At 50.9% G+C, this 21,175-nt stretch overlaps 1 protein-coding gene and 1 long non-coding RNA gene across 5 annotated transcripts in view; one reads left to right on the top strand and one right to left on the bottom strand.

Annotated features, from left to right (window-relative positions):
- FHL2 (four and a half LIM domains 2) overlaps window positions 1–21,175 on the top strand; it is a 47,435-nt gene that overhangs the window by 19,955 nt on the left and 6,305 nt on the right. The window contains exons 1-3 of one of the 3 annotated variants that reach the window (XM_027554788.1): window positions 1,931–2,483; window positions 14,252–14,429; window positions 20,742–20,916. In XM_027554788.1, coding sequence (XP_027410589.1) covers window positions 14,274–14,429; window positions 20,742–20,916 — 331 coding nt within the window. In that variant the 5' untranslated portion in view covers window positions 1,931–2,483; window positions 14,252–14,273. Of the gene's footprint in view, window positions 1–1,930; window positions 2,484–2,714; window positions 2,800–14,251; window positions 14,430–20,741; window positions 20,917–21,175 lie in introns of those variants that run through there. The other 2 variants (XM_027554786.1, XM_027554787.1) reach the window with 2 other exon arrangements.
- LOC113901000 lies at window positions 1,879–4,670 on the bottom strand. Of its 2 annotated transcripts, none has more exons than XR_003513286.1 (4): window positions 4,583–4,670; window positions 3,082–3,276; window positions 2,517–2,848; window positions 1,879–1,964 (listed from the first exon to the last, which is right to left on the bottom strand). It is a non-coding gene; the product is annotated as an uncharacterized LOC113901000 (long non-coding RNA). The 2 variants fall into 2 exon arrangements; XR_003513287.1 differs by lacking the exon at window positions 4,583–4,670 and adding an exon at window positions 3,621–3,710.

The following is a 21,175-nucleotide window of genomic DNA, read 5'->3' as shown; positions in this document are numbered from 1 at the left end:
CTTCTGTCTCCTACATTGGCAGGGGGGGTTCTTTACCACTAGCGCCGCCTGGAAAGCTCTTTACAAAGTGCCAATTCAATAAACAGTTACCTTGTTCTTCTTCACAGCTGCATATAGAAACAATTCTAAAAGGAACCATGTGATATTGAATTAGGCCCTGTTGATGAACCTATTACATGGTCCAGTATTTTGCTATGACAAACAGATCTACGCTGACTACTCTTGTGTGTATATGAACTTACACATCAGCATGTCCACCTATAAGATAATTTACTTTAAGAGGAAATGCTGGGTTAAGGGCAAATGATATGTGCATTTGTAATTAAAAATTTTGATTACTGAATATTTCAAGCATTCAGTAAGCAAAGAGACAAGTACAATGGACTTCTACACACACTCCACCACTTTTCAATTGTTATCATTAATCCATGGCTGATACTATATCATACATACTATATATATATATATATATATGTATATAGTTAGGTCCTACTTATCCCCTTCATCCCAAATTATTCTGAAACAACCCTGACATAGTATTTTTTCCATGGGTAAATATTTCTGAAAAGTAAGGGCTTAAAGAATGTGTGTGTGTAATTTCATTAGCATATCTAAAATAAATTAATATTATTTTATTAATGTCATCATTTGTTAGTATCACATTTCCCCAGATTGTCTCATGAAAAATTATTTTTTCAACAGCTTGTTCTTTGAGTCAGAATCTCAATAAGTTTCATCCATTCACTGCAGTTGGTTGTTTTATTTTTTTAATCTATTGGTTTTCTCCTCCACCTCTCTCCTTTCTTTCTTTCTTCTTTTTTCTTCTTCTTCCTGAGTGATATTACTGTAGAAACTGAGTGAATTTGCTTCCAGAGGCTGGATTTTGCTGGTTACATCCCCATAGGGACATTTAATATGGTCCTCCATCCTTTAGGTCAAAGGAAAAATGCAAAATTAAACTGTAGAATTTCTTAAATGATCAAGAAAAAACATATCCGAATCTGTGCGGCATAACTAAAGTAGTTATTAAAAGAAAACATAGAGAACTAAATATATCAATCAAAAAGAAAATTAAAATAAATGAATTAAACATTCAACTTAGAAAGCTGAAAAATATAGTAATAAAAAATTAAGTAAGCAAAAAAAAAGCAGAAGGAAGATAAAATACAGAAATTAATGTTTTATTATTTTTTCAACTTGCTGAAAAGATTTAGGATCATCATTCCAGACCTAGGTGGTCATTTTGTGATTTACAACTAAATAGACAACAAATGGTACTTCCCTGGTGGCTCAGGGGTAAAGAATTCGCCTGCCAATACAGGAGATAGGGTTGGGAAGATCCCCTGGAGAAAGAAATGGCCACCCACACCAGTATTCTTGCCTGAAGAATCCCATGGACAAAGGAGCCTGGTGGGCTACAGTCCACGGGGTCGCAAAGAGTGGGACACGACTAAGAGACTAAACCACCACCCCTGACACCATAACCTAGGTTAACTGTCAGAGGGAAAAGGCTTTTATACCCAGTTTGCTCTGGATTTCAAGATGAGGCCTGCTCTGACTGTTAGTGAGAAGTCAGGTCCGAACCCACACTTAGGTTCTTGGTGAAAAACTTCAAGGATCAGGGAGGAAGCAGGGAAGGGAATCTTGAAGGGTCAGGTCTGGGGCGAGTCGCAGCCCCCGCGGCCCTGGAGTGACTGCTGGGCGGAAGGCATCTCCTCGCCTGTTGGATACAGGGCTTTGCCTTCCTCAGGCTCCAGGTCAGATCACCACTGCCAGAATCATTCATTGCTCGGGAGGCCTTTAGCAGATCCCTCTGAGAGAAATGTCTTTACCCTCAAGCAGGAGTGTTAACCCTTACCTTAAAGGGGCGAGGGTCCAATGAGATGCCCTGTTAGAGCTACATCTCAGTAGGTGACAGCTAACAGGATGGCGCTGGGGATCTGTGATTCTACGATGGGGACCCGCTGACACATCAGGGTACACAGAGCATCGAACAGGAGAAATCAACCAGACTGCTTCCCTTCTCCGAGGCCCACTCCTGCTGAACGCGCCACGTCCACCCCCGGGCCTTCTGTGCTGCCTCGGCCTCCATCCGCCCACCTTGCACCCCGGCTGCGCGCTAGGACAATTCCAGCCCCGCGCGCCGGGTCCTGGCCGGGCTACTGTGCGCTCTCGCCCGCAGGCCGTGCCGCTGAGCCCCCAGGCCGGGCTCGGGGGTCTGGGATCCAGTGGGGGAGGCGCTTTCTCCAGCTCAACTGGGTCTCCCTGCCCCGGAGGGACCACAGAACGTCCAAAGAGCGCTCCTCCGGCCTGGAGCGTGGGGACTGGTCCTTCCCGTCCCCTCCCCCGCGGGACAAAGACCCGGCCTTCCCCATTTTTCCTGCCATCGGCCGGCTTACTTGGTGGCACAGGAGCCGCGGGGACTGAGTAGAGACCCCACCCCCACCCCGCGCCCCGGCGCTCCTCCAGCTCCTGCAGACCCGGTAAGTGGACGCCCCTCCACCGCCGCCCCGCACCTTCCCGGCGGGTCGCCGCGCGCCAGGGACCTGGCGGGAGCCCTGGAACCGGCGCCCGCGACGCCGGGGGATTCAGGAAACGCCCGCGGCAGACAAAGGGCCGGGGTCCCCAGCGCCGCCCTGAGCCCGGGGGCGCCCGCCCGCCTGGCCCGCGCCGCCCAGCGAGCGTCTCCTTATTTGGTCAAATGACACGCGGGGTTCTCCGGGCGGGGCGCGCCTCTCCGCGGGCCCAGCCGCGCGGACCTCCGCTCCCGTCCGCCGTCTGTCTGCGAGCCGCCGCGCGGTGAGTGAGCTCCAGTCGGGCCAGGGACTGGGGGCCGGCGGTGGGGGACCTGGGAACAAGGGAACCCCGGAGGAGGAGGGAGATCTGTGGACAGTGTGGCTGGGGGTGGTGGGGAACCTGGGAGCAGGGGAGCCCAGGGACAGAAGAGGACTTGGGGACAGCTGGCGGTGGGGGATCTGGGGACGGGAGGTCTGGTGCTGGGGATACCCAGAGAGAGGGGAGCCGGCCATGGGGGCGATCCAGGGACAGGGGAGTTGACCCACAGGGACACCTTAGAGGTACCTTAGGTGGGAGAGACCCTGGCGGGGATGGACCCCACCTCATCCTGAAGGGAGGAGGGCAGCAGCCTTCTGGAGAGGAGGGTCACCAAGCCAGTGGTCTTGGTGCACTGGCCGAGTGAGTCTGCTCTGGGCTCCAGGCTTTTCCTGCGGTAGAAAGGAGTGGACCTTGCTGGTGACCTCAGGCATAGATCTGAACCTGAAACATCAGAGCAGAATAAAACCAAAACGGGCTTCTTTAAAAAAAAAAAATAATAATAATACAGTACTCATCTTAAACTGACTCCTGTGATATCTTAGCATATCTGAAATTGCAGGAACAGAGTGTTAAGTGTTTCCATTTTAAAGGAAGGATTAATTCTCTTGACTTTCAGATCCCCACTTGGCTTTCCATTCCCAGTAGTCTAACCTGGTCACCTGTGCTGCACTAGGGCACTTGAGAGGCAGTAACCCACCCCACTCTGGGACTTAGAATCCCAAGAACTGTGTTTAGGACCCACCCCCTTGGCGCTAACCCCGCTGATGTGTGTTTTGTAATAATACCTTAGAGGGAGGAGGCTTTCATATCCTGAAGGTGATTTCGACTAAGAAACAAGTGAGGAGAGTCTGAGAAGTACAGGCATTCCTAGGCTGACACTTAAAGTCCTACAAAAGCAAACAATGAAGAATATTTCATTGTGCAGCTGTATGAATTTTTTCACAGTGTTTTCCAGCCTGTATTTTTTAGCGTCATGAGTTAATAGATGGAATGGGGTTTCCACAGTGTCTATTATCTGGTGAGCTTCGATGCTTCTGCAGAGCTACGTGTTCACAGGGCTGTGTTGGCTTCCCATCAGCCAGGCATGGTGGGGTAGGCTCAGGTATGGACGTGCTTTGAAGCAGGTGTGGCTGGTAGCCTGTGTGCTTGGGCTGGAGCTAGGCTGCCTGGGCTTAGGTTCCTGTCGCTCCCCATCCCTCAACCTCAAGCTGTGCAGTCTTGGCCAGGTCATCTAAACTCATGGTGCTTTGGTTTCCACAACCTGAAAACACAGGATGGTGGCTTGCTTGCAGGGTTTGTTATAAAGCCTGCCCATCAGAAGCAGTGTACACAAAATGGATATTACCCTTGTTTTTACAGATACAGTGGAACACAGAGAGATCGAAGTAACTTTTCTCAAGGTTTCCTAGCTTAGAAGCGGTGACTCCAAGAGCAGACCCCAGACAGCTTTAATTTGAGAGCCTGAGTTCTAACCTCTAAGCTGAGGGTGGGCTGGGGGTAGGGGAACCTGAACATTTCAATGAGGGTGTAACTGCATACCTTCACTCAGGGTTGTTGTTAAGTCACTTCTAGTACTGAAAGAATCTAATTGTAGCCCAGCAGGATATTGAAAAAAACAAAAAAAAGACTGAAGACTGGGCTCAGGAGGCCTGGGTTCTCTTCCTGTCCTGCCCCCGAGGGCCTGTTTCCCAGCCTCTGGGGCTTCGGCTGCCTTGTTATCAGCAGGAGGCTGGAGGAGGTAGCTTACCTAAGCTGCTCTGACTCAGCACCAGGAGATAACCCAGTTTCGTGAGCTCCCGTGAACAGAACGAGCCGTTGGAGACTTCCTGGTCATTCTCTTACACCAGATTTATCAGAGCCACATTGTCACGTGGACTTACACTAAGCGGTCACTTCCTGAAGATGACCACCTGGAACTGAATGCACACGCCCATCTCTAGGGACTGTGAGCCCAGTCTTCCAGAGCTGGAGGCTGGCAGTGACTTTGGGGTGAGGTACGTGAATGGCCTCTCTTGTCCTGACTGGTGGATTGCAGTGTTAGCTCTTGTGGTGGTTCATTTTGCGTCAACCTGATTGGGTCACCCGGTGCCAAGACACAAATGTAACTTCTGGGTATGTCTGGGAGGCTGTTTGTGGATGTGATTAACATTTATTTAATCAGTAACCTGAGTCGCCCTGCCCAGCTGGGGTGGCCTCGTGCAGTCAGCTGGAGACCTGAGTAGAACAGAAGGCTGAGCAGGAGGGGATGCCCTGTGCCTAACTGTGGAGCTGGGACCCGGTCCTTTCCAGGCTCTGGTCACAGCTGGAACTTCAGCTCATCTTGGGTCTTGAGCCTGCTGGCTTTTGAGCTAGAATTTACACCTCTGGTCCCTGGTTCTCAGGCCTTCAGACTCAGACTGGAACTTCAGACTCAAGACCTCGTAGCTCTGCTTTGCCAGTAGGTCTCCAGCTTGCCAGCTGCTTGGGACTTCCAGCCTCCATAATAATATGATCCAATTCCTAATAATCAGCCTCTTCATATAATATATACTTTCAGTTCTGCTTCTCTGGAGAACCCTGAATACTACCATTTCTCAGTAACTTTGCTTCACAATTCTCTCCATACGCTCAGTTTTGCTTTTTTTAATTTTTATTGGAGTACCGTTGCCTTACAACATTATGTTAGTTCTGCTGTACAGCAGCATGATTCAGCTTTTTGTATACATGTATCCCCTCTTTTTTGAACTTCCTTGCCATGGCAACCCACTCCAGTGTTCTTGCCTGGAGAATCCCAGGGACAGGAGCCTGGTGGGCTGTTGCCTATGGGGTTGCACAGAGTCGGACACGACTGACGTGACTTAGCAGCAGTAGCAGCCATTTAGGTCATCACAAGAATCGAGTAGCGTTCCCTGTCCCCTACAGTAGGTTCTCATTAGTTATCTATTTTATGTTGTTCAGTTGCTAAATTGTGTTCGACTCTTTGTGACCCCACAGACTGCAGTACGCCAGGCTTCCCTGTCCTCCACGACCTCCCAAAGTTTGCTCAAGCTCATGTCCATTGAGCAGGTGATGCCATCTAACCGTCTATTTTATACTAGTATCAATAGTGTATGTGTATCTATCTCAATCTCCCAATTCCTCCCCTGCCCCCATCTTGCTTTTTAAAGATTCCATCATCCCACTGCTACGGGTGGTCCTCACGTTCCCTTCGCTGTAAAAGGTGGTTGCCCGCCCTCTTGGGTCCCTGATGAGCTGTTTGGGGGCAGCTTCTGGTCTGTTGATCTTCAGTCTGGTTCTCATGGGTGATTCTCACGCCCTGTCTGAGCTTTGGACATCACATATCACCCTGCTCATCATTGGTCTGTGTAAGTGGTACCTTGCTGGCCCTAAATTAGTTTGTGACTTAAAGATCTCCTTTAAGTGTTTCTGAGTGAGGCCAGTGATGTCTGAGCCCATGAGTGAAGTGGCTGCCCTGTTTTTGTAAGTAAAACCAGTGTTGAAGGGCATCCTTGAAGCCTGTAAACGTTTGTGTTTCAAGAGAACAGGTCTGTCTGTTTGATGGTATAACCTTTGGAACAAATGAGAATCAGCCATTTTAGGCAGTGGTGGGAACGGCAGGAGGAGTGCATGCCTGTCGTGACAGGATCCTGCGGGCTGTGCTAGAAAAACACCAAGGGGTGCGGGGCTGTGCGAACAGGGAGGGGGGCTGGTCTTTTGTGGAAGTTGGGGTCATAGCAGATGGAGGCAGACGAGAGTAAACTGCGAGCTGCCTTCTGGAGATGGGAGGAGACGTGTGAAGGGGAGTGCGGGTTTCTCCTTTTGTTTTTGTGAAACCCAACGTGGGTTACTTGGGCCACACGTAACCAGGAAGCGGAGGGAAAGAGGCTGGGCTCCCCTACACACGTTGATGCCAGTTGAGGACCCGAGGCCTCCAACCATTCTAGCCTGCGTAATTATGCTTGTCCTGTGCAGACAGAGCTGATATGTTTTGAGATTAAATTGCCAGATAGAATCTTAAAGGTGATTTAAATTCTTTGGAGCTGGAACTAGACAACTCTTCCGGAGACTGTTTCATCTCAGTCTCCCGGGGCCGTTTCATTATTCAGTACTACCCAAAAGATAATTCCAAAGACATCAGCTCACCTTATCCAACCCCTGTCTCTCACACAAAATATTTCTTAATACGATCATAAACGACTCAAGCTTTTTAAATGTTTCTGAAAGTTACTAGTTAATATACCAAGTTATAATACATTCATGACCCCTGCCTATATACTCACTGAAGACTCAGTAAGTGAACCCTTAAATATACAACAGGTATGGCTGCCCAGGTGGCTCAGTGGTAAAGAGTCCGCCTGCCAATGCAGGAGATGCAGGTTCGATCCCTGGGTTGGGAAGCACCCCTCGAGAAGGAGTTAGCAGCCCACTCTAGTATTCTTGTCTGGAGAATCCCATGGACAGAGGAGCCTGGTAGGCTACAGTCCATGGGATCGCTAAGAGTTGGATGCGACTGAGTTCACACACACACGCACAAGGTATAGTCATTCTTACTAAGAATCCCAAAATGGATTTCAAAAGGATTTTAAATACATTATAATACTTTTTAAAATAGCAACATCCTTTGAGATGGTGTCCCTCTCCCTTTCAGCAGAATTTCTGTTTAAAAGAAACAGTTCAGCTGGACTAATGGAAGAGCTTTGGGGTGAGCTGGTCTGTATGTCTGATCCTTCTGTCCATGGAAAAACAGACTGGTGCAGAGTGTTCGCTGGCTTCTCTGCTGGTGTGAGAGCTTGTGCCTTTGGGCAGAGACCTCTGGTTTATAGCTACTGTGTCTGTGTGAGACACCCCGGGTCCCCCCTGGTGCCTGGAGCCTGGGTCCAGGGAGCTGGTAGTTCCGCACAAAGATATTGGGGGCATCTCCTGGGGGGATGTGGGCTTCTTGACCTGGACAGCCTCATTTGGGGGCCATGCAGCTGTGTGCTCACATGGGTGTGGATCCAAACACAATAAGAACAATTCTACCCGCTGAGGAAGCAGCAGTTTATCTGGAAGAGGGACGAGGCCAGAGGCGGAGAAGAAAGAATGAAGCTTAAATCTGTTGCTTTAGAAATTGTAACAGTGTCGGATGCCAAACCACATTACATCTGGGGTTTGCTATGCAAAGTGGGTTGTTCACATAACACAGGCCTCGTTTCCTCTGGGGATGTTGCCCACATGTTTGTGCTCTGGGATATACGTGCTCACCCACCACCCACTGCGTGTCCATTCATTCATTCTCCATGTGTCCCTGAAGTGCTGGACCCGTGTTTGTCACCTGGTGACACCCTTGCAGGGCTTACAGTTGAGGGTGGTGTCAGGAAAACATTGCATTTTCAAATATATTCCTAAAAAGAGCCCACATGCCGCAGACTGGTTTTCTTAATCCTCCTAGAAAGCTCCAGATGCCGGTAAGCAATGGCGGTCCCCACCTGGAACCTGGCTGTCAGTGAAAGCTGGGCGGGGATTCGTCAGGACTGACTTGCTGAGGCTGTGTCGCAGGTTGTGGGACGGTTCCGGGGATGTTTGCAGATTTCTTGGGAGGAATCAAGGCTGTTAGACCAGGCTCATCAGGCAGCATGGATAAAGACGCACAGGCATCATGGGGCTGGAGGCACATGGCATCTCTGGAGTCAGGTTGAGGTGCTTAGTTGGCAAGGGGAGCCCTGAAGAGAAGGCTGAATGGAAGGCCCACTGTTCCGGAAGGACAAGCCAGACGCCTGGAACTCTGGCCCTCTCCTGATTCCCAGGAAATCTTTCTGGGAAAAAAAAAATGCAAAGGGACTCAGCCATACATATACATGTATCCATTCTCCCCCAAACTCCTCTTCCATCCAGGCTGCCACATAACATTGAGCAGAATTCCCTGGGCTCTATAGTAGGCCCTTGTTGGTTATCCATTTAAATATAGCAGTGTGTGCTTGTCCACCCCACACTCCCTAACTATCCCTTCCCCACATCCTTCCCCACTCCCGCAACCGTAAGTTTGTTCTCTAAGTCCGTGAGTCTGGCTCTGTTTTGTAAGTTCATTGGTATCATTTCTTTTTAGAGTCCACGTATAAGGTATGCCACACGATATTTCTGCTTCTCTGTCTGACTTACTTCACTCAGTATGATCATCTCTAGGCCCATCCATGTTGCTGCAGATGGCATTGTTTTCGTTCTTTTTAACGGCTGAGTAATATTCCATTGTGTGTATGTACCACATCTCTATCCGTTTCTCTAGGTTGCTTCCATGTCTTGGCTGTTGTAAATAGCGCTGCAGTGAACATTGGGTTGTGTGTATCCTTTTGGATCATATTTCTATTTCTTCACTGTTCACCGGAAACTATCACATCATTGTTGGTCAGCTATACCCCAAAACAAAATGAAAAGTTTTTTTAAAATGAGGCGTGTTCTTCCTGGCCCTAAATGCCTTCCTCCCTCCTCCACTTCCTTTCCTCCTCCCTTTTCTTCTCATTTCTCTTCTTTTCCTGGCTCTCACACTCCCCCTCCCACCCCAGACTTTGACAATTCTTACATCTGAGAAGATAAAAATAGCTCACACGTACAAGCCTGTGGACCTTGTAGAGTCATCATTTTCTGTGGGGAGCCCTATGTACTCTCTGAACCTGCATCTTCACACCTGAGTCAGCACAGGTGGAGAGACTCAGATCAAAGCACTCTCCCTCCTCCCACCCCCGGCCTGCCAGCTGCCCCAGGACTGACTACTCCCAGCACTGTCAGCTGGGCCTGCAGCCGCATCTGTAAACCTGCCCCCTAAGATCGGCTTCTTGTTCAGAGCCAAAGGGGGATGACATCAGAGGATGACTTAACCTGGAGGAGGGGTGAGAACTCGACACTGGGATCTAGGTTCAGTCCATGAACAACAAGTCAGCAGTCACCCCTGAGGTCCAGGGTCTCCTTGGCTGCTGCTCTGTGCGCTCAGCATTTGTGCACAGGCGATGGTCTGAGTGACAGGTAACCCACAGGGAGGGATGTGGTGGTTTGGTGAGGGTAAGCAGGTTGTGCACAATTAGGTAAAAAACAAAACAAGATGTTCTGGTTTTGTTTGAGGAAATGATTCAGAAGTGGCCTTAGATACCCCAAAAACATTTTGAAAGAGTCACTGCCTCTTGGTTTTGTCTCCCGTGGCCCCACAGAGTGAAGTCAGGCTTCCACACAGTAAATCTTCATTCACTGCAGGCTGAGGAGTTCACGTGCTACAGCTAACTGCCTGTGGGGCCAGTCTGTGTTCAGGGTCATGGTCACAGGCCCTCCTTCCCGTGGCCTCTGGCTATCTCTTCAGCTTCATCTTGAATGCTCCTGGAATGACCCGAGTCACTCCCATCTTCCTGGGGTGTCTGCTCTCCCCCCCCTCCCTGATTCCCGTCTCTGAGCCTCCACTTTCTGCCTACATCATCACCTGGATAACTCTTTCCTGGCACAGGTAACATCTTAGGAAGCCTGTCCACCGTCCCAGGATGGGTGACTCAGGGACTGCTTCTCCCGCTTCCCCTGGTACCCTTCGGGTCTCTCCCTCAGGGTGCTGAGCATGGAACTGAGTCTGTTGGATACACACCATGCATCCGTTTCTCACTAGACAGATTCCCTCCGGGAGGTCCCGTATCTTACTCATCTTTGTAGCTTCAGCTTTTTGGATAATATCTCACACAGTTCCAGCTCAGCTGATGCCTCTAGAATGAATGAGTAACCAAGCATTTTAGAACTTCCCTCGCGGTCCACTGGTTAAGACTCTGCACTTCCAATGTAGGGGGCATGGGTTCGATCCCTAGTCTGGGGAATAAGATCCCACATGCCGTGTGGTGCATCCCCCCAGAAAAAAAAAATTTTAAGTAAAAAAAAAAAAAAAGAAACAATTTTAATTAAATAAAAATAAGTCATTTTATAAAATTTAAAAATGTTATAGGGGGTGTCTAAAGCAAGGCTGTAGCTAAAAATTTCCCATTAAACAGAGGCTTAAGAAGATTGGACTGTAGCCTGCCAGGCTCCTCTGTCCATGGGATTTTCCAGGCAGGAATACTGGAGGGGGTAGCCATTCCCTTCTCCAGGGGATCTTCCTGACCCGGGGTCAAACCTGGGTCTCCTGCATTGTAGGCAGACTGTTTACCGTCTGAGCCACCAGGGAAAGCCCCATTCAAATAAATAAATAAAAATCAGGCATTTTATAAGATTTAAAAGTGGAGTTATCAGTTCAGTCTCTCAGTCGTATCCGACTCTTTGCAACCCCATGAATCTCAGCACCCCAGGCCTCCCTGTCCATCACCAACTCCCAGAGTTCACCCAGACTCACGTCCATTGAGTCAGTGATGCCATCCAGCCATCTCATCCTCTGTCGTCCCCTTCTCCTCCTGCCCCCAATCCCTCCCAGCATTAGTCTTTTCCAATGAGTCAACTCTTGGCATGAAGTGGCCAAAGTACTGGAGTTTCAGCTTTAGCATCATTCCTTCCAAAGAAATCCCAGGGCTGATCTTCAGAATGGACTGGTTGGATCTCCTTGCAGTCCAAGGGACTCTCAAGAGTCTTCTCCAACACCACAGTTCAGGGGATGTCTAATGCAAGACTATAGTTAAAGTTTTTCCCATTAAACAGAGGCTTAAGATCGGTAGTGCAACTTTGGATATACAATTGTGTCATTTTCTGTTTGGTAGCATTAGATTAAAGAACTGGTTTCAAACTCTGCAGGAGAAGGGAGGCTCTTAGATTCCTTAGGAGCTCGTGTGCTGCTAGTTCTGAGACTCAGGGCTTGTGCTTCGTGGAACTCACTGGAAATGGGTTCAGATTCATGTCCGTCTGCTCTGCTTCTGATTAGTGGTGGTCTTGCTTTCCGCCCCAACCTGTTGGTTTAAGCAAAAGCACTGTCCTGATCAATAAAGCTGTTGTGACTCTTTAGAGGAGATAAGGAGCGAGGTAGGAGAGAGACCCACCAGCACCTGAAACTATCTGCAGAAGTGGGGGCCATCGGACCTGGAGGGCAGGTGGGGACGTCACTCGTCCTGCCTGAAGTCAGGATCAGCGATGCGGGCTGTGCTGGGGCCACCTCAGCCGTCTTCATCCGCCAAGGGGCCCTGCGTGTGCTCACAGTTCACTGTCTTAGATGACTTCTGTCACAGTCCCGAGGAAGCAGAGGAGGCAGAAAGCACATCCCAGGCATATGAGCATTGCTGGGGCAATACCCTGGAGGAAACAGAGCCCCCTTTCATAGCTCCAGAGCACAGGAATGGCTCTCGATGGGGTTACTGGTACAGCCTGTCTCCTTCCCCCAGAAGGGCCTGTGCTTTTCCAAACCCACTTGGAACCGCTTTTCCATGTTGACTGGAAGTTTATTTTGTTCTAAGTGAGAGGGCTGTTTGGAAACCAGTGCTCATATAGTCTTCTGTTTTCATGAATGTTCCTGGCTTCCCATTTTTCCGTCCATAAAATGAGGTTGTTGTTGTTTAGTCGCTCAGTCGTATCCAATTCTTTATAAGCGTATGGACTATAGCCCAGTAGGCTCCTCTGTCCATGGGATTTCCCAGGCAAGAATACTGCAGTGGGTTGCCATTCCTCTCCAGGGCATCTTACCAACTTAGGGATCAAACCCTCAGTATCCTGCATTGGCAGGTGGATTCTTTACCACTGAGCCATCAGGGAATCCCATAAAACAAGGTAGTTGTATTAATAGATAATCTCCTGGGTTGTTCCCAGATTTAAAAATTTTATTTTTTATAGCCCTATCTCCTTTCCTTGTTCTTATTTCAAATCTTCAGGTCATTATTCTGAAAATTGTGTGACCCGCATAGGGAATAAGATTCCGCAGTTAAATCGTAGTCTCTGTGGAAAAATTCATAGGTTGGAAGGATGGTGCTTAATTGCAATGAACTGAACGGTGGCCACTTTGAAGGCTAGATACAGATTTCAGGAAAGCATCACGTCTTCTGCCAACTTAGCAGCTGAAACCTGAGATGGCCTTAGGACAGATGATATTCATACACTGGGTTTCAGCACAAAGATCAAACACTCAAGAGCCTCATCTTGTGATGTTATCTCAAGAATATCCCGGCAATGTTTTCTTTAACTCCAGGAAGAGCGATTTAGAGGGATGGATCTCGCCACATGTGTCCAGCTGCAAGTTTAGTAACTTTCGGGAAAAAAGACTGTCCTATAAACACAGAAGGCACCAAGTATGGGTGCCTGAAACTTGTCTGTTTCTTTGCTTACAGTCGTCAGAATCTTGTATACACAAAGTACAAAATTAATAAACACGGTGGAATTCACTATTATCGTAAACCAGCCAGCAATATTTTATGTGCACCCTAGGGTTTCATTTTGGAATTTCACTCTTCAGTGGATGGAGATGACCGAAAATCAAGTTGAGTTTCATCAGTTTGTGAAACATCCCTCAGGAGTTGTATGGTCAACCTGTCTCCAGATTTAATCATTTATAAAGCTTTTCACTTTTCAGTCAATTAAATATTGCCACCTGAGAAGCTATTTCTGAAGAAGCTGGACGGTGTTTCTCATGGCGTGGAGGCGTTTCTCCACACCTGGGCTTCCCAGGGTAGACGGGCTCTTTGTGGGGTGGCTCTGACATGTTGGTGCAGGAACCGCGTGGGAGGGAGGAGGGGAAGTCCTGCCTCCCTCTATCCCCACCCAGTCCGTTCTGCTCATGCACACGCCACACTCATCTTGGAAACATGCAAGTCGGGGTGTCGCCTGGGGAGACGGTTGATTGCGGTCACTGAGTTTCCTACCGTGATAATCCCTGTGCCTGGCAGCCAGCCTTCCCTGTACCCTGCTCGCTGGCTGCCCAGGCTGCGGCGGAGGGCAGGGGTGGCTCCTCTCGTGCAAGGGCGGGGGGGGGCGGGGGCGGTGTGCTTCCTGGTGCCACCCATCCAGGTGTGCTCCCGTGGCCTCAGGTTTCCAGCTCCGACAACCCTCCCCTGGCTTCTGTGGTCTCTCCTTATTCAAATCCATGAACCATGGAGGAGCGCATGGAAAGTCTTTTTATAGAAATGAGCATATTGTTTCTATCCCTGCCGAGCTATTCTGGGGGCAGCAGATGGAGAAGATGTGATGTGCAGGTCCATCCTGTCTGGGGCAGGCACTCCTCCTGGGGGATGAGGGCTCTGGCTCCAACTCTTGATTTGTGTCCAGCATCAAGACCACTTTTTCTGACACGGTCACCAAGAACTAGGACTTTGAAGGAAGCGAAATGCGCTCAGACACAGAACTGCCCCCAAATAATTTTTTTTTTTTAAAGTACTATTGAAAATGACAAGGCGTTTCAGGGGTGAGTGTCGACTGCTCAGCCAGGAGACAAGCCTCCGAAGGTAAAGGTGATGGTCAAGGTGACCGTGATGGAGGGGGACAGTCATGCCATGTGAACGCTCGCTGGAACCTGTCCTCTCCTCCCTGGTAGGTGACAGACATCCGGGGCCAAGATGACCGAGCGCTTTGACTGCCACCACTGCGAGGACTCGCTCTTCGGCAGGAAGTACGTACTTCGGGAGGAGCAGCCCTACTGTGTGGCCTGCTTTGAGGCCCTGTTCGCCAGCACCTGTGAGGAGTGCGGGAAGTTGATCGGCTGTGACTGCAAGGTACCCCGGCCCCTTGGGGGTCCCCCTGTGCTCCCTACATCCTCCCTTACCGCCTGGCTTCCCTGGGCCCCACATTGGCTCCCCATGTTTCTCTGCATAGTTTGCACTTAAGTCCTGGTTCCCATCACCTTGAACACTCCCGAGCCCCATTCTGCTGGGCTGGGACCCTGCATGAGCCCTTCCTAGCCTCCCCCTGCAGGCTTGGTCTCTGCCCCCTCCCAGTCGCGCCTGCTCAGGGCTTTCCAGGAAGTGTACGCCTGGCCTCCCAGGTAGACTTCTGATGGCCCCAGGTCAGCATCCTTATCTAACCAGACACCTGCCGCCCAATCCCTTTCTCCCCTGAGGCTCCCAGCTCTCCTCCTGGGCTGACTCACAGGGCAGGTGTGCGAGGTCAATATTTGCGAAGTGAGTGTGGTGCGGGTGACACAGTGCCTGCCTCCTGGGTGGAGGGTTTCAGAGGCTCTGCCTGCCCTGGGGCATCTGGGGAGCTTCTGGTCTTCATGGGGAGGGTTAGCTTGTGTAGCTGCTGGCTGAGCGGGTGCGGCTGGCTCTACTGTGCATCTGCCCTGGGTCTATCTTGCATCTCATCCTTCCAAGGGCCTGTGGTGAGCAGCTGGTCGCACACCAGCTTCTGTCTCTGTGTCTTTAGTAACAGTCTAGGAATGATTTCCATCTGGTGTGGGGAAAGCGGACTTTGCCTTGAGCAGAGACAAGGGGCGTGGGATGCCAGCCGCTGGAGCCTGAGCTGTAGTCACATGTCCTGGCTCCAGAGCAGGGTGGATTCTGAGAGGAAGGGAAATGGGGACCCTCAAAACAACGGGAACTTTGGCTACAACCAAGAGCAAAAGCAGCTGGTCTTGCTCACCTGAAAGCTGCCGGCCCTCCGGCCTCCAGCTCTGGCGGGGGATGGATGTGTGTCTGAGTCCCTCCGCATCCATCTCCAGGCCAAGCAGGAGAGCTCGGACACCAAGTTGCCCCGTTCCAGCCTGGCTCTGTGTCTCACTGGCTGTGTGATCTCAGGCCCATGTCTTGACTCCCTCAGTGCCCATCTACGTGTTTACAAAATGGAGCCACAACAAGGAAGCCTGGGTCATGGGTTCTCACATGTGCAGCTATGAAGCAGCCAGAGTTCTAAGGAGCAGCTGCGTGTGTGCTCAGTCGTGTCCGACTCTTTGCAACCCCATGGACAGTAGCCCGCCAGACCCCTCTGTCCTTGGGATTTCCCAGGCAAGAATACTGGAGTGCTTTGGCATTTCCTTCTCCAGGGGATCTTTCCAACCCAGGGATCAAACCCGAGTCTCTTATGTCTCCTGTGTGGTCAGGTGGGTTCTTCACCACTAGCGTGACCTGGGAAGCCCAGGGAGCAGGTGCTGGTGGTATGAACTCCAGTCCCCTCTTCTCTGCCGACTGCACCCCTGCTCTTTCTGCAGCTCAGTCCCTCCCCAGGCCTCCTGAAGCTTCACCCTATCAGTTTTCACTAGAGAAACATCAATAAGAATGTCTGCTTTGAGGGAGAACTAATAGGCAGAGAGAAACTTACTATTTCTAAAGGCTCTCCCTGGAAAAGACGTAAGTAGGTGAGAGTTTTGGATATCATTCTGACAAAGAACAGCTCTGGGTTTTGGGGGGTCTTTTGGAGCATAATTGCTTTATTGTTGTGTTGGTTTCTGTGTACAAGAAAGTGAGTCAGCTATATGTATACATGTATCGCCTCCCTCCCACCCTCCACATCCTGCTCCTCTAGGTCATCCCAGAGCACCGAGCTGCTCCCTGTGCCATACAGCATCTTCCCACAAGCTGTCTGTCTCACACATGGTCATGTAGATACGTCAATCCCAACCCCCCAATTCATCCCACCCTCCTTTTCCCCACTCCGTGTCCACACATCTGCTTTCTACATCTGCGTCTTTACTCCTGCCCTGCAAATATGTCCGTTAGTACCATCTTTCTAGATCCCACATATGTGTATATTCATATATGATGTTTGTCTTTTTCTGGCTTATCAACTCTGGTTTGAAGGAGATGTTTTGGAGATTTGGGGCTAGTCATCCTTGGCTGGGAGCTAAAGTGAAAACAAAACTGAAGTCACTGATCGTTTCTTCAGTATGATTTAGTGGACAGGCCCTTGAAACTGCTTATCCTTCCGCACATGCTTTACGAGTAAATAAACAAGAATCCCCCCAGAGTGGCCAAAATCAACAAGACTGCTGCAGAGAGAAGACTGCTGTTTAGTCAATCACGCTGAACTTTTCAACCCGGATAACCGTCCACTGTGGAGTCTCAGCGTGTGATTCTGTGCATTTGGGAAGGAAACAAAGAAGTGAACTTGCAGTTAGACCTCGGCATGTGGGGTTTTGAATGTTTGGAACCGTTTTCTTGGCTTTTGGAAATAATTACGAAGTTGGCTTTGTGGAGAAAGTGATGGCAGGAGAAACGTGCCTGCCTTTCAGGGAGCGAACCTTGAGCCTGGCAACAGGGTAAGTGGCAGGGTTTCTGCCAGAGTCTTTCTTCAAGGATTTGAGAGACCATACGGATGGGGACATAGTGGCCTGACTGGCACAAAGCACGGAACATCTTTGCAAAGTGCTGAGCCGAGTGGCGTGGCCCACCCCCCAACACAGTGGGATCCTGTGGGCCTGAGGACTGGGTGGCTCGGGAATCAGCAGCTGATCTTCCCCCAGCCCAGGAGAGACAGACAGGGGCTGGAAGATGGCGAGGGACCCCGCCGCCCTGGGCTGCCCCCATTAACTGGGGAGTGCAAGGTCCCTCCAGGCCACTGACTCCACCCACGGCTCAGCCGAGGCCTCAACAAGGGCAGAGCAAAGCCACAAGCCCTTCCCACGTTAGGAGTGTCTCTGAAATGGAAAAATGGAAAATCTGAAAGGAAGTGTTTGCGCCTAATCTCACATTGTTTATCAAACATTTTACAGCAATTTATGACATTCTGTGTGCATAAGATTACCTTGCTAGTTTTTCTAGGATGTGCTGAAGATTTTTTTTTCTTCCTTTCTTTTTCACCCCTTCATGCACTCTCTCTCTAGAGAACCTTTAAAACAGGGGCATTTTCTAGGATGTTTCAAAGTTCTTGAAAGTTAGTCAGCGAGCCCCTACCTCTTAGCCTTGAACCTCTGGCATCTCAGTGGTGTCTCTGGGGACCACCCGGTAGGCTCGAGACACAACAGAATTCAGCGAGACAAGACTAGCTCAGTACTACAAGACTGAAACTCCATTTGGAGCAGTGAATGCCAGCGGTGAGAAGAGTCACTCAGAGCCCAGTTTACAGACACACGTTTAGAGCAGGCGTCAGCCTGATTCAGGCACCAAGTCGGATCACCTAAGCAGACCAGATGCCTCGGCCTTTCTGTGCCGACTTCCAGTCCAGCCCACGAGCCCCAAGCCAGCAAAGTTTTTCCCCACCTTGGCACCCATGCATTGTGGACTTTTCCACAGAAGGGAGTCCCAGAGGAGGTGGGGACATGAAGTATCAACTTGACTCAGACTGATGTGTAAGGACAGCACGAGAGAAGGAGGATTCCCAGGGAAGCTGATAGCACAGCCTCAGATGGGGCTTCCCACAAGCGCCCCTGAGCAAGCTGCGGGATGTGGCTCTTCCAGGCGTGCCCGTGGGGGTGGTACCCAGGCCCACAGGGCCAGCATCACTCGTGGCCACACGGGCATCACCGAGCAACTGGTGTCCTAGCCGGGCCTCCTAGCCAAGGCAGATGAGGGTGAGGGCCTTCGGAGGCCAGGACAGTGCAAGCCAGGGTATGGTCAGGGGAGAGGGGAGCATGGCAGAGAGGAGGCTGTGGCAGAAGGTGAGTCTGGGTGAGCATGCTGGGGCCTGCTTGTAAAGATGCTGCCAGGCCAGGTAAAGGTCTGTGCCCTGCCAGATGCAGACCAGGAAGAGGGATGCAGGGGACCGGGTTCAGGGTATCTTAGCATCATTCAGTTAAACTTGCTCACCTATAAAATAGGAATAAAACGTTATTCCATGGCATCATTGTGTGGTTCAAAACAAGAGGGGATTAAGGGAATTTTAGAGTTAGAAGGGCCGCGGAGGCTGAAAGTGCTGTACAGGGTAGAGTGACTGAGCCCAGGAGCCTGGAGCTCTTAGAGGAGGGCATGGAATCTGTCTTCGTCTCATGAGTAAAGGTGACCCCAGCAAGTGACGCTTTGGGGCACCTGCTGTCACCATGAGCTGGGATCAAAGACCAATGTTAGCCGAGCAGTTACAGTGTGCCAGGACTGTGGTCAATTCTTCACCATCATCTCTGCTTCCTGGGTGGCATCTGAGGCTGGAAGGGGTCAGGTTACTGACCCCACCCACCCCCCACCACCCCCTCCCCCGCCACCATGCAGCAGGTGTGCGGCAGAGCCAGGACTTGAGTCTGGAGCCTGCAAGTTTAATCGCTGGGGTGAAATACATCAGGCGTTTTAGACACGTGCTCCCAGGGTCCCCAAAGGCACTAGTGGCATGGCGGTGTGCGGGGCTGTGGCTCGAGGTTCCCCACCTGCCTGCAAGCCAGGTTTCCTCGGCCTGGGGCGGGCGCCGCTGACTGCAACTGGAACAGGGGTGGGTGAGCTGTCGTCCCACCTCAGCCCACCCCCCTCCCCGCCCCACTGATGGTGATGCCAGCTTGTTCAGAGAGAGTTGTGACTCACCATGGCTCCTGAGAGCGTGGGCGTAGATTGGTATTTATCTTCAAGAAAAACATTTTTGTCAGAAGGTTGAAGAATTATCAAATGTCTTTGAATGAACAGTTCAGGGCTGTTGTGTGTTAATGCAGAAATGTGTGTGTGTGCGTGTGCGTGTGTGCAAGAGAGGGCAGACAGAGGGAGCAGCTGTGCAGAGGGGTGAGGATGCCCCAGGGAAGGGATGGCCAGTGACTCAGCTCGGCAGGAATCTCGGCAGGATGGTGACCAGCCCCCTGGAGTGGGTGTGGGATGGGGGCGGGTGAGGGTTCCAGGCAGCTGCTGTCACCAGCCTGGAGGGCCATGCCATAGCCAGGGTGTGATCAGTCCCTCCCTTGAATGCAGGACGTGGGATTCGGGACAGCGAGCTACCAAATGACCAACAGCCTCAGGAGGGTGGAGGCCAGGAGCTGGACCTCCCTCTGGAGGATCTAGTCAGGACAGGGTGTAGTATCAGATTTAGAGGGAACTTTCTAGTGTCAAGGGGGCTTTCTTAGTGGCTCAGTTGATAGAGAATCTGCCTGCAATACAGGAGACCCAGGTTTGATCCCTGGGGTCAGGAAGATCCCCTGGAAAAGGGGATGGCACTCCAGTATTCTTGCCTGGGAAATCCCATGGACAGAGGAGCCTGGTGGTCTGCAGTCCATGGTGGTGCAGTCAGCTTAGCACACACTCATGCAGTGTGTGTCAGAATTTCTTTCATTTTTGACGCTGTGAATAAGAGTCCGTGTTTGTCCATCACTATCTGTCCACTCCGTGATGGACACTTCGATGGCTTCCACCTTTTGGCTTCTTGAGGGCTCTACAGAATCTGGGTCTACAGATTCCCGCTTTCAATTCTTTGGGACATGTACCCAGAAGTAGAATTGCTGGGTCATGGGGTAATTCTCTGTTTAATTTTTTGAGGAACTGCCTGCCATACTGTTCTCCATACCAAAAAGAAAAAGTTGTTAAATTCATTTATTCCATAATCAGCATTACAACAGTGACCACATGATCCAAACCCCAACTCATCTTTAATTAGGCTGATTACTGTCCTCAGTGGACAGGACTTTAGATGGTTTGTCGTCTTTATTCAAATTCTCAACAAAGACAGAGCGGAACTGCACTCACCTGGGTACATTCATCTGGCTTCCTGGTCCAGCCCAGTGGGAACTCTCCCAGCCGGCGCCCCTCGGTCTGGCCCTCCTGGTCTGTGCCTTCTCTGCCCAGTTCACGCATCCTCTGGTCTTTGATGTTCAGCTGGTGGCACTTCCTGGAAGTGTTCTACCCGCCTTCTCCAGGTTGACCCAGGGACCCCACCCCAGGCTCTGTCTCTGAGGTTCCCGCAGCCCAGCCTCCCTCCCCTGGGAATCACAACAACCCCTCGGGCATGGTTGGCTCTGCCCCACGTGCTTGTGGCCAGTGGACCCCCAAGGTCTGTGTGTCCAGCTGAAGCACTGATGAGTTTCATGTGCAGTTTCTCTTTCTTACAGAGAGTTCTCAGGGAAAGCCATCTGTTTTTCAGAAGCTTCTAAACAGTGGCTCCGTACCCCACCTGACCCATTCCAGCCCCTCGAGCTCCATTTCCCTGCCCCCCAGTCCCTCTCACGTCTCTGTCTCTCTGCTCTGGGTCTGCAGGACTTGTCTTATAAGGACCGGCATTGGCACGAGGCCTGTTTCCATTGCTCGCGGTGCCGGGGCTCCCTCGTGGACAAGCCGTTTGCTGCCAAGGAGGACCAGCTGCTCTGCACTGACTGCTACTCGCAGGAGTACTCGTCACGATGCCAGGAGTGCAAGAAGAGCATCATGCCAGGTGGGCGCCATGATCCCGCCTAAGTCCCCAAGCCCTAACCCCCCAATCCCTCCCCACGCCCCCCTCCACCCCTGCACACTCATGCTGGACCTGGAGCTGGGTGCTGTGCCCCATGCGGGTGACATTCTGGCAGACTTGACCGCAGCTGGGTCTAGTGGTCAGAGATGAATGACCTGTCTTTTGATGGGGGGATGGGACTGTGTCCCTTGCTTTTGGTGGGGTGGGGGGGATCTTTGCTTTATGGGAGAGAGGAATCTTC

The sequence above is a fragment of the Bos indicus x Bos taurus genome, chromosome 11 (genome assembly GCF_003369695.1).
Source record: "Bos indicus x Bos taurus breed Angus x Brahman F1 hybrid chromosome 11, Bos_hybrid_MaternalHap_v2.0, whole genome shotgun sequence".
Taxonomy (NCBI): domain Eukaryota; kingdom Metazoa; phylum Chordata; class Mammalia; order Artiodactyla; family Bovidae; genus Bos; species Bos indicus x Bos taurus.
This window is presented reverse-complemented; position numbering and strand designations above follow the sequence as displayed.